At 39.8% G+C, this 12,907-nt stretch overlaps 1 protein-coding gene across 1 annotated transcript; it reads left to right on the top strand.

Moving 5' to 3' along the window:
* Positions 1-6,732: 6,732 nt before the first annotated feature.
* On the top strand, positions 6,733-8,745 carry LOC122064287 (putative UDP-rhamnose:rhamnosyltransferase 1). Its single transcript, XM_042627995.1, has one exon. It carries the CDS (start codon positions 6,982-6,984, stop codon positions 8,368-8,370), a length of 1,389 nt encoding a protein of 462 aa, XP_042483929.1. The 5' UTR covers positions 6,733-6,981; the 3' UTR covers positions 8,371-8,745.
* Positions 8,746-12,907: the final 4,162 nt, after the last annotated feature.

The following is a 12,907-nucleotide window of genomic DNA, read 5'->3' as shown; positions in this document are numbered from 1 at the left end:
CCCCCTCCCCCCTCATTCTATGATAACTTGTGACCTAGGTCACAAATGAACTAGGTAATGTCATCCATGACCGTTAGGTCATATACAGGTGAAACGTTGGTAAGTCTTTTTCTTTGACTATACAAAAGGTTGGACTTTTGCTTCTTGATGGACATTGACCATCCATGCGAGTGTGGTAAGTGCATCGGCGAACCGATTTCTATATCTCTGAAGACAAATATAATTTCTTTAAAATGTTGAGTCAAATTCGGGATGTACTCTTGATATGTCATTAACTTTTCATTTTTGGTTTTCCATCTTCTTTGCATTTGACATATCACTAGGGATGAATCATTGAATACCTTTAGTCTTTAAACACTGATAGAGATTGCAGCTTCTAGGCCATAGCGCATGCTTCATAGCCAACCATATTGTTGGTGCATTCGATCTTTAATTTGAATGCAAAGGGGATATGAGAACCATCAGGTGCTATCAACAAGATTCTTGCCTCACATCTTTTCTAGTTGGCTACTTCATCGAAGTAAATGTTTTCATATTTTTCTATTTCAATTATTTAAGATATTATTCATAAATAAGAAACTACCCCATATTTGATCAAATAAAAATAGTTTCAAAATAAAATTCCAAAAGGATAAAAAGTCAATTCCCTTGGTTTAAGAACAAAAAATTGGAATATTTTTCTTGTAGAGGCGATTTTCAACTTTTAAATACTGGGTATTTCTCAAATTAAAAACCTTCATAAATCTTGTAATGATAAAAACATTCTTCAAAACCAAAAGGACTGAATAATAATATTTTGTTATGATATTCATAATTTTATTTTCATTCAATGCAAGTTTAATAGTATTAATGTCCTTCAAATAATATTTAATCGGAATTTAACTCTATCAATACAAATCAGATATTAAGTAATCTTAGACTTATTAGAAAACTGGTTATACACTCCATGCAATACCAAAGTCCTTGTAATGTTTGCATATGATAATTTTTGTGATAAATTTGTTTGTTTTAGCCATCATAAGCTTAGCATAAGATTTATTTCTATTTGATGAGGCAAAATATGTCCCCTTCTTCAGCACGGCTGAAGCATGTATGCAAATCTGAACAGAAGACTAACCCACTACCTCGACCCTCCATTAGATCGTGCTGCCACCTCGGCCCTGCATCAGGCCGTGCTGCCACTTCGGCATCTCATTAGGCCATGCTACCATCTCGGCCCTTCATCAGGTAGTGCCAACACCTCAGCATCTCATCAGGCCATGCTACCACCTCGGCCCCCATCAGGCCATGCTGCCATCTCGGTATTCCATCAGGTCGTGCTGCCACCTTGGCATTCCATCAGGCTGTGCTGCCACCTTGGCCCTCCGTCAGGCCTTGCTGCCACTTCAGCCCTCCATCAGGCCGTGCTATCACCTCGGCCCTCCGTCAGGCCATGTTGCCACCTCAGCCCTCCGTCAGGCCGTACTGCCACCTCGGCCCTCCATCAGGTCGTGCTGTCACCTCTACCCTCCATTAGGCCGTACTGCCACCTCAACATCTCATCATGCCGTGCTACCACATCGGCCCTCCATCAGGCCGAGTAGCTTCCTTGGTCTCTCCTCATGCTGGCCAGTCACCTCGGCTCGACTGACCTGTCACCTCGGCTCAGCACAGTCAAGTAAGGCACCCAGAAACGTGCACACATCCACTCCTACATTCAAGGGACGTGATCCCTGATCACGGGGGTAGGACTCTATCCACTACACGTCATCAGAGGCATCCACCCCTCTCACAACTTGCACCTCCGAGATCAAAAGAGAATATTCCTAGAACATGCCCTAGAATATTCTCAGAATCACAGAGCCACTCCCCTCAAGGACTCTACGCATAAAACAGGACTTTCCACAAATGCCCCTCCTTCTCTCTCCATCAACAGCCTATAAATATCAAGGTAAGCCTCCATAATGGGGGATCAATCGATCACTTATTTGATTGGAAAAGCTCTCTTGAGCATCTGCTGTGGAAAGATCTGATTTAGGCATCGGAGAGTCTCCTGTCGGGTCAACCCGGCTCTCACCTGTCATCTCTCCTGTGCAGGTCGACTAGAGTACCAGGAACTGCAAGGAAGATCATCCGATCAATTTTTACAGCATCACTACCCAATTATTGAGGTAGTCTATGGCCTGCATTAAGATGTATTCATGTCCATTGAATGACTTTGGATTGACTTGACCAATAACATCGATGCCCCAAATGGCCAAGAAAAACTTAAGTGTGCAACTTTGCAGGTGGTGCATGTATGAGGTTGGCATAGATTAGACACTGATGACACATTTTCATATGGTTTGCATAGTCATTTTTTTTTTCCCAATAATATCTCATTCTTATGTTTTTCCCCCCCTAACATTCTAGTGTTCATATGGGGTCTGCTGGTGTTCCGATCAAGTCCATTTATGAAACGTATTCCAAAACTAATCAAATGTGAATATAGATTATGTTGAATATATCATGGCGGTACGTATTTGATTTATGAGAAAATTGCATTGCCACCCCCTGAACTTCGGTCGTTATTCAACGCCACCCCCTGGACTTTTCGAAACGTCAAAGCCACCCCCTAAAAATTCAAAAAATTTCAAATCGGTCCCTGCCGTTAGCCGACCGTGAGAAATGAATGAAAACCGATTAGTTTTTTTCTAATATACCCAAAATACCCCCACCTATTGTGAGAGGACAATATTGCCCTCTCCTTTATTTCCATCTCCTAAACCCATACCCATCTCACATCTCTCATCTCTCATCTCTCCTCTCACTCATCTCACTCCTCTCACTCACTCGGCCGGACAAGAAGAAGAAGAAGACAAAGACCCACCTGCAACTCGATTCTCCCCTCCTCCGGCGTGCGATTCTCCCCTCCTCCGGCGTGCAATTCTTTGTAGGAGCTACTAGTGACCGAATAACTCTGTTATTAAGTCTGAACTGTTCCTCGCCGCTCGCGTTTGTCTCCCGTTCTGAGCGGTAAGCTCGATTGTGTTTAAATTTGACGAGGAAGTAAAATGAAAACAATTGGTTTCTCCAATTTATTTTTCCAAACCAATGATCTGATCATGGAGACAAGCTTGAATACAGAAGAAACCCCGAGAAGAATAAGCTAAAGAGAGTGAGATTTAACCTTTAATGAGACTGATTCCTCTTCACAAGATTAGCTATTCGTTATCTTCAAAGCTGCATTTAAGCCATAAAAACCTCCATTACGAACAAGACCCACAGAAGCCCGGAGAAAATCCAGAAGAGAATCACAAAGATAAATGAAAAAAAATAAAAAAGAAGAAAGAGAGAAAGAATCTTACCTCCATGAATACAGTACTGATCACTGTTCTTTGGTCAGAGAAACCCACCAAGAAGATTAACGTTCAATAATGGTTTTAAATGAGAAAAAATATTGATAATAGTATGTCTGAGAAACTGAGAAGAGTACAGAGTAGAAGCATAGAACACCGAAGTGGGAAAGAGAACAAATGCTGGGTTGGGAGTTGGGAGTTGGGACTTTGAGAGATTTGAGGAGAGAGGTCAATTGTGTAGTTGAGACTCTTGAGAGAGAGAGAGAGAGAGAGAGAGAGATATGGGATTAATATATTATTGGGAAAAGGGTGTGAGAGGGAAGTGGAGGCAATCAGGCAAAGGGTGTGTGGAGCGGATGATCTGGGTCGGGTCAGTTCAGCGCTGGTTTCTTCTCCCCGGAGGAGGGGAGAATCGCACGCCGGAGGACGGGAGAATCGAGTTGCAGGTGGGTCTTCGTCTTCTTCTTCTTCTTATCCGGCCGAGTGAGTGAGAGGAGTGAGAGGAGTGAGAGGAGAGATGAGAGATGAGAGATGTGAGATGGGTATGGGTTTAGGAGATGGAAATAAAGGAGAGGGAAATATTGTCCTCTCACAATAGGTGGGGGTATTTTAGGTATATTAGAAAAAAACTAACCGGTTTTCATTCATTTCTCACGGTCGACTAACGGTAGGGACCGATTTGAAATTTTTTGAATTTTTAGGGGGTGGCTTTGACGTTTCGAAAAGTCCAGGGGGTGGCGTTGAATAACGACCGAAGTTCAAGGGGATTTATTTATATTTGTCCCCTCACCATCTACCAAAATAAAATGGAAATGACTTGATTGACCTTACTCAAAATTAAAGTTGTCCAACCCCTGCTATGGCCGAAATTGTGAAAAATAAACTTTTTTTTTTTTTGGTAGAAGTGAAAAATAAGCTTTACCATCTCAACCCTCAAGTAAAACGTTGTTTTTTTTACCCAAAAATAAATAAAAATCTAAGGCTATGATTGGTAGCCAAGAGAAGAGAAGAAATGAAAAGAGAAGAAATGGTGAGAAAATAAAAAGAGTATGTATGTTTGGTTACCAAGAGAAGAAAAGAAAAGAAAAGAAAAAAATAAAAAAAAAAAATTTGAATTTTAGAAGAGAGAGATAGACACATAGGAAATCATTGTGTAATCATTCATTTTTTGTCTTATTATGTTTTTATATTTTCTCATGTTTTCTTGTGTTTTTTGCAAGAAAATTTTTGGGAGAGCAAAAGAAAATTTCACAATTCGTAAGAGGAATTTTAAATTTGAAAAAGAGAATCTTCTCTTGGACGAAGACAAACCAAGTGCAAAGAAAAATTATTAATCCAAGGAAAAAAAGTACAAAATGTGTACTTTTTTCTTTTCTTTTCTTTTCTTCTCTTGGCTACCAAACACAGCCAAAGGCAGTGATAGAATGTGTCATAAATGTTGCATCTATTCAGCTTTCTTAGATAAGGGGTCACCAGTCACTCTTTATACTTATTGGGTTACCTCTGACTGTTAGTTATTAATTCGGATCAGGTCTTTGTACTGGAGTATGGATCACATTTTTGTACGATGGTTGATTCATATAGATGAAATCTATCACAGAGTTGGTTGTTGTATGGATGTCATTTGTGCAGATTAGCCTTGTACGAGAATAGTTCTCGTTCTCGTACAAGGACTTGATCCTCTCATTATACAGTGTCTGATCCACACTTGGATTTAGGGGTGTCAATGAGCCGAATTTGGCTGCTTTTTTTAAAATCCTAACCCAACCTTAAGATCTCTTAACTCAACCTTAGCCCAACCCAATCCTAAGTCAGGCTGAGATGTCTCAGCCGAAGCCTAATCCAACCCAGCCCTAATGGATCTTGATTGGGCCGGGTTTAGCCTAACCAGACCAGCCCAACCCAGTACAATTTTTTTTTCCTGCTTGATCTTGATACATTGCAAAGGGCAAAGACCAATTTTTCATATATTTGCAGATTATGAAAACGAAAGATTTTTTGTAAACCTTTTTCTCTATGTACCTATTTATAATTATTAACATATTTATATTATTATGTACTTAATATACAGGGTTGGGTTGAGACCTCAACCTAGGCCCAACCCAACCCGATCTCTAGCCTAAAATTCTCAACCTTAACCCTCTATGGGCTGAAATCTCAGCCTAGGCCTTGTTTGGGCTCAAGGCAGGTTCGGACGGGTTCAGGTTGATCGGATTTTTTGGACACCCCTACTTGGATTCTATTTAATCACTCTTTTCTTTCAATTGGTTTTACTTTAAGTAGAATCCAAGTGTGAATCAGGCACCATACGAGAACCATTCTTGTATGAGAACCCGATCCGGATTAAAATGCAGCTATGCATAAAATCTTGTACCTCTCGTCAATAAAAACGGTGTATCTAGTGCACGATACTCCAGCATGTGTGAGAGTTTGAGGTGAGAACTATGGAGTCTTACATTGAAAATGTCAAGAGATTGTTTCAACAACATAATCATCAGATCGTAACATCCATACATTGATCATTGTCCCTCGAGTAAATAAAGTAACTTAAAGTCATTAAAAAAAAAAAGGAGAGAAGAAAAGAAAAGAAAAGAAAGAAAGATAGCCTCTAAATCTTCAGTTGTGTGCAGCTGGTTAGTGGGCCTTGGTACAGATGAATATAAGCCTTGGGTTGTCTTCTAGTTGGAAGGAATCCAATCTCAGCCATTGTCTGTATTCGCGTTCAGAGATCTCTGGACATGGGCAATTATCTCTACATCCAGCTACATGCAATTGTTTCTTTTCAAACAAAATCTCGCATATAAGAATCAGTATGAACCCAAAAGATGAATAGCCTTTTATAACGAAAGTGAATCCATTGAATTGCAACATACATGAAAGGAGGAGGTACTGGTTTGAAGAGGAGAACCTCAACATTGGTTAGTCCCCAATGTGCTACATGGATTTGAAGGGCTTACCAATCTTGCACATTAGTTTCTTGTCTAGTGAGGGAGAATTATAACCTGGCGGCAAATTATGGAGTTGGATCCAGAATGCAACCTTGTTGAGCTTCATATGTCTTATGAGAATTGTAGGGTCTCATCCATAGTTTTAAAAATTGGATCAAATCGGATCAATTAGGATTACCCGAATCAGATCGATTTCCACCGAAATCAATCCTCAATTTCAAACAATATAATATTGATCCACTGGTAAAGAATAACAATAAAATGATCTAAAATATCAACCAAAAAAAAATTTAAAAAAAAAAAAAAAAAATCATCCGATCCTAATTAATAGATCCGATCTGAATTATTTAAGTATTAGTTAATGATCCGTTCGATGAGTCCTTTCCACAGAATTCTATATATATATATATATATATATTTGGTCCAGTCTCTCTCCATGATCACCAGATGTAACTGCTCATTGCCCCCCAACCACAGAATTTAAGTCCATTATTGAACTTGCACATCCAAGTTCTATAATGGAAGAAGGTGATGTTGACATCACGATTAGCAGACAGAGTCATCTCGACAGAAATATAAAAAACCCTAGCTGATCTTTCTATATCACTTTCAAACCTTGAATGACTGTTAGTTGGTGGGTTATGCTGCTGTAATTAGCCGTTTTTTGTTGGTACTGATCAGACTCAGCTGCTCAGGTCTCTCTTCCACTTCCTCCCATGGCTAGAAATGGGCTTCACATCGTAATGTTCCCATGGTTAGCTTTTGGCCATATGATACCATTTCTGGAGCTCTCCAAGGGCTTAGCTAAAAAGGGTCATCACATCTCCTTCATTTCCACACCAAGAAACATTGAAAGGCTTCCCAAACTTCCTCCCAATCTATCCCATCTCATTAATTTTGTGAAGCTCGACTTACCTCCTGTAGCCAACTTGCCGGAGAAAGCTGAGGCCACTTCTGATGTCCCTTTCGACAAAATCCAGTACCTTAAGAAGGCCTTCGATGGTCTAGAGGGATCTTTCGCTTGCTTCCTTGAGAGCTCAGCTCCAGATTTGATTATCCATGACTTCTCCCATCACTGGTTTCAACCCCTTGCGACTAAATATGGTGTTCCATGTGCCTTCTTCTGTATATTCATTGCTTCAACGCTTGCCTTCTTTGGCAGCCCATGGTTGCGTATGGCCGGCGAAGATACCCGAACAGATCCGGAACACTTCACTGTTCCTCCCCAGTGGATTCCTTCCCCTTCCAATCTTGCATTTCGCCTCTATGAAATCCTTAAAGTGTCTGAATCTTTCAGTGAAAACGCTTCTGGTGTGTCTGACATGGATCGATTCGACTCGGCAATCCTTGGATCTACCTTTGTAGTTGTGAGGAGCTGTGAAGAATTCGAGGGTGATTCTCTACGTATCCTGCGGGAGAAGCTCTATCGGATACCAGTCATTCCTATAGGTCTACTTCCTCCATCATCAGAGGAAGAAGATACATCGGAAAACAAAGATGATGGTGAATGGGATAATATAAAAAAGTGGCTAGACAAGCAAAGAGAAGGATCTGTGGTTTACATAGCATTTGGGAGTGAAGCAGAAGTGAGTAAAGAAGAAATGCATGAGGTAGCTCTTGGGTTAGAGCTATCTGGGTTGCCCTTCTTTTGGGCACTAAGAAACCCAGCAGGGTTGCTACCATCAGGTTTTGAGAGTAGAACTCAAGGTCAGGGTTTTATCTGTTTAGGATGGGCTCCTCAGAGAAAGATATTGGGACACCCTTCAGTGGGGGCTTTCTTGACTCACTGTGGGTGGAGTTCGGTAATTGAAGCTCTTGGAATAGGTTGTCCTCTTGTGTTACTACCTCTATCAATCGATCAACCTTTGGTTGCAAGGTTATTGCTGAGCAAGAATATTGGGGTAGAGATTCCGAGAGATGAACAAGATGGGTCGTTTACAAGAGATTCGGTGGCCGAGTCACTGAGGCTAGTAGTAGTGGACGCAGAGGGGGAACTGCACAAGGCCAAAGCTAAGGAGATGAGAGAGGTGTTTGGAGACAAGGCTCGGCATGACCGATACATTGATGATTTCGATCAATACCTCAGAACTAATCATGGATGCTGAATGGGACTCCTTAATTGGGGACAGTGTTCTGTTTGTTATGTCTATTGCTCATCATATGATGGAGAATGTTATATTAAGGTGGTTGCAGAAATCTCTCTCTCTCTCAAAAATTGCTAATATTAAGACATTTCCATTCTAGGTATTGCTACTTATAGGATATGAATTTTCCGTGGTCTAAGGTTTTCTTGGACTTCTAAGGGCCTTCTTTCAAAGGGGTTCAGTTATCGGTACTGAAAAGTTGTCGGTATAGCATTACACAATTTGCCATTTGACAGTACTTGTATAAGTCCATGTGATAGGGGATTTCACATATACTCAATGGCCAAATTTTAATCCGAAGTAAGCAAACATAATTTGCTCAAGTTCTCATTCAAAGTTTTCGTAAAATTATCGAATATTAGCAAATTGAAATAAAAATAAAATACAAAATGGTATCTTGTGTAATTTTTATTACTTCTTCCATTCATTTTAAGTTAAAATTGTATGAGACGTTTGTCTAATTAATAATCCATGCATAATGATATATTGACTGCAAGAAAACTTTAAAAAAAAATTATTTTGATTTTGATTTTGATTTTGATTTTGATTTGAAGTCATATTTATCTGTTTTTTTTACCCATTTGGAAAGAAACTGAGGCGTAAGACTTCATGTAAGTAATGCACTAGATCAAAAGTGGAAGGAATCCGCTTGGGAGGACCGATAATGTTCTGTGTGTTTGGGTATCTTTCCGGCCATTTGCAGCCGTGGGACCCCATAAAGGCTATAAAAGAAGTGTTGAATATTGGGAGATGCATAGAACACCAAGATTAGCTGGAATTGGAGGCATCCTGATTCCTCCTGACCCAGTTGTGGGAGAAGTCATGAATGATCCAGTGTGGTGATATCGGCCGGAGGTAAGGTGAGCTTTTTTGTTGAAAATTATTATAATAAAAATGTAGTCAAAAGTCAGATCGAACTAGTTGAGTTGATCGAGGCTAATCAATCCATCCCACTTCGTATTGAATTGAATCTTAAGGGGAAAAAAAAAACCCCATCCTCTGAGGGATTACCGTATCTTTCTTAGAGTGCGCATCAAGTTTTTGTACGAAATCATTATGGTACAAATTTTATTCACACAAATAGAATCTATAGTAGAATTGAATTCTATTTGTGTGGATCAGATTTGTACTAAGAGAGAACTTGATTCATGCTTTTTTTCTTAATTTGTGTCACTTGTGACCAACAATAGCATCCTTGACAGGCCAAACATTTCCCTTGATGGGGCAGCTTCCGCCCTTGCCCTGGACAAGCGCTCACCTCTCTTATTCTTTCGCTTTTATTATGCTTTGTTACATCTATAACTAGAATAAAATTTGTTGTTGGATTTTCTTGGCTCCAAAGCTCTAAAACTCAAGCTTTCTCATGTTTGGTGGTTAATCTCACCCTCTTCCATTGTAAATAGTTCTCTTGTTACTAGTTGGTGTTTCTATCGGTCCTTTTTTTTTTTAAATAAAATTAGGAAAATTTACATCTACCTCCTCTCGCATTTGCCTTTATTACATCTATCCCTCATCGTATTTATTTCATTACAAAAAAATCCAGCCCAACTAACACCTTGAGTGAGGTGTTTAGTTTTGAAATTGAAAAGATTATATTATCCTTATAATATCTTTAACAAGCAGACTAATTGTAGCCATAAATCTAGCATAAAGTTAATCTGAATCATTCATTGATTTTCCACCTATCTCTTGTTCCCCACTTCTATGATGAGAGCCTCGTGGACACTTCTAAGTTTTGATTTTCTGAACCCATCTCCCACCATCCCCAGTGACCTCCTTGCATCGCCTCTCTTGCTATGAACACAAACACTAACCAAAACCAATAGGCATAAATAGGTTCTCCATACAATGGTTTGTAATTCCCCTTCCCCCTTTCTCTCCACTCCGCCTAAGTGGCTGCAAACAAAATATCATTATCGACCCCTTGCATCATCTTAACGTCAAAGACACCCTGGCCTCCCTAAACTCATCAACCGCCATGAATAGAGATGACAAAGTTGAAGAGGTAGCCATTCAAATTCAAGACAAGTTTAGAATTTTATGATTGAAAATGTAATAAGGACAAAATATTCATTAATTTAGGATGTTTTAGGTAATTGAAAAACCTTAAAAAATAATGAAAATGACAAAGGTTATCGTCCCTGCAAGAATAATGACCCTCGATAATTTGGGACGATCTTGGTAACCAAATTCTCACTCTTTAAATCTAAGGAGGACAACTGAACTGGGATAAAAAAACAGAGAGACAAAACTTTTGAGATTAAGTCAAAATGATTATTTTATTGGGTCACATCTCTTATTTATAAAGATCTTATCAAGAAGAATTTTCAATCATAACGGATGTATACTTATCCCACATAAATAACTTAAGAACGAATCAAATCAAGACCCAACTCAATTAATAAGTCTCATCCATCTGATGGGAATTGTACATTCCCATTTCTCTTTTCACCACAAGATTACAAGAAACTTACCATGTACCCTCCTTTAGCACATGGTTTTAAGTCTATAATATGGTTGAATTTCCACAAAAGAGATGTTAACGCCACAATTACCGGACCAAGAGTACTCCATGCTCCATGGCTTTCTCTGTAAAGTTTTAACCTCTGGGATTTTTCCCACGTCCTCAATTTGTTCGAGATCCAGATCATCCTTCCCACGTTCCCTTGTTTGGTTCCATTGATTAGACTTTTTTCTTTTTTTATTCCTTTAGAGTGGAGAGTTCATGGAGATTGGAATAATAAGAAACTCAGGAAGATAAAAGGTGAAGGATTAAAAAATAGGGTCATTTGAAACACCATCTCTTAGAGAATGTAATATTAGATGGATATCTCATCTTTTTCATCAAATTGGACTTAAATTTCCTGCCGTCAATCACTATTATGGAATATATTTTATTTGCTGAGGTCAGTTACTATATATTTTTTTTAAATACCAAAATATCCTTATTAAATGTGAAATATCTAAACTATCCATCTAAATGTCCCCATTCCCAAATTGTACTAGACTCGAACGTCTTGGACCTGAACATCTCGTCGACGTCCGGCAAGAGGCGAGACCCTTGACGGTTTCCATGAAGCGGTGTCATCGGCGGCGGGGCCGAGACCCTCGAAGATTTGCTCACAGAGGAGTCTCTCACTGGCAAAGAGGATACGAACGTAGACCTTGGTAGCTGGTAGCGCGTATCCAGCGCCTAATCTTGGTCTCAAGGGTATCCCACTCCAGCATCTGTATTTCGCCTATGCTAAGCTTCTCGATGCCGAGGCGGCGAAAGCTGGAGTCGACAGCGGATTTGCGGATACTCCCACAGACCTGAATGCACTCGTGCAAATACCTATTAGTGATCATCCTCTCAGCGATGCTACGAATATCATAGATGGCTTCGGGTGGGATCAAATCGACTCCCGCTATTTCTCGTACTTCCTTCTCCCTCTTCCAGCTCCTCTTCTCTAACACTGACGCTGTTGCGTCACCCACCTCCACCATCAACTGAGTGGTCATCACTAGCATCAAATTCACTGGAACCGTCGGCTCTGGGGTTGCTCGAGTGGGTGGAAAAGGAATTAGATTCGAGGAGTGAGTATAAAAAATTATTTTATAACTTGATGTTAGGTGGGTTAACAAAGAGAAAGATCCAAACTATACACTTTCAGATCGGCTTGAAATGGTCATGGTTAGAGCTTATTTTCTAACACTATCTCAAGTTGGATTTGTATGGGTGATGAGGATTGAATTCAAAGCTCAGCAACACCAACGAAAAAATTCCCTGTTTTCCACCGTTTGGATTTTCAGAACCCATAGCTATACTTGGGTTGTCTCTTCCCCCCCCTCCCCCCTCTTTCTCTCTCTCTCTTCTTTTTCCTGTGATTGCTATGGAATCGCTTGAGAATGTCTCCAAGGAATTCGAAGCCGCAGAGAAGCTCATCCTCAGGTTGGATTCCATTGCAACTGAGGAGGCCAGGGAAAGAATGATCTTCGATGGTTGCGATCGCTAGGAAGCTGAAAGTTACTTGCAGGCTATTGACGAGATCCAACGTTCCATGGAGTTGGTCTCAGTTTCTGGAGATGGATATCCTGGTGGTAGTGGTATCTCCGGTGAGGTCAACAGTGCTATCCAGATGACCATGGCTCGTCTTGAGTTGGTTAGTGAATAGGGTGTAATAGTCATTTTAATTTCTCACTTTTAATTGATTGAGTTAGTTTGTGAATAGGGTATAATAGTCATTTTAATTTTTCACTGTTAAGTAACTGACTACAAGAGAAGTGAATCTAATTTGATGAAAAAAAAAGGTATCGTTATAATACTAGCATTTTTCAGGGATGACTTTGTAAATTACCCTAAAAATATTAAAGGGAATCAATGAATGGATCCTTCCCACGTTCCCAGGGTTAGTTTTTTATTAGAAAATGACAAAATTAGTCCTTTGTTTTTTTCCCCCTTCTTAAGGTGGAAAGTTCATGAAGATAGGAATAAGAAAAGTAAGGGATTAAAAGATAT

The sequence above is a fragment of the Macadamia integrifolia genome, unplaced genomic scaffold, assembly GCF_013358625.1.
Source record: "Macadamia integrifolia cultivar HAES 741 unplaced genomic scaffold, SCU_Mint_v3 scaffold1600, whole genome shotgun sequence".
Classification (NCBI taxonomy): Eukaryota; Viridiplantae; Streptophyta; class Magnoliopsida; order Proteales; family Proteaceae; genus Macadamia; species Macadamia integrifolia.
The sequence above is the reverse complement of the archived record's forward strand: the minus strand, read 5'-3'. Positions and strand labels throughout refer to the sequence as shown.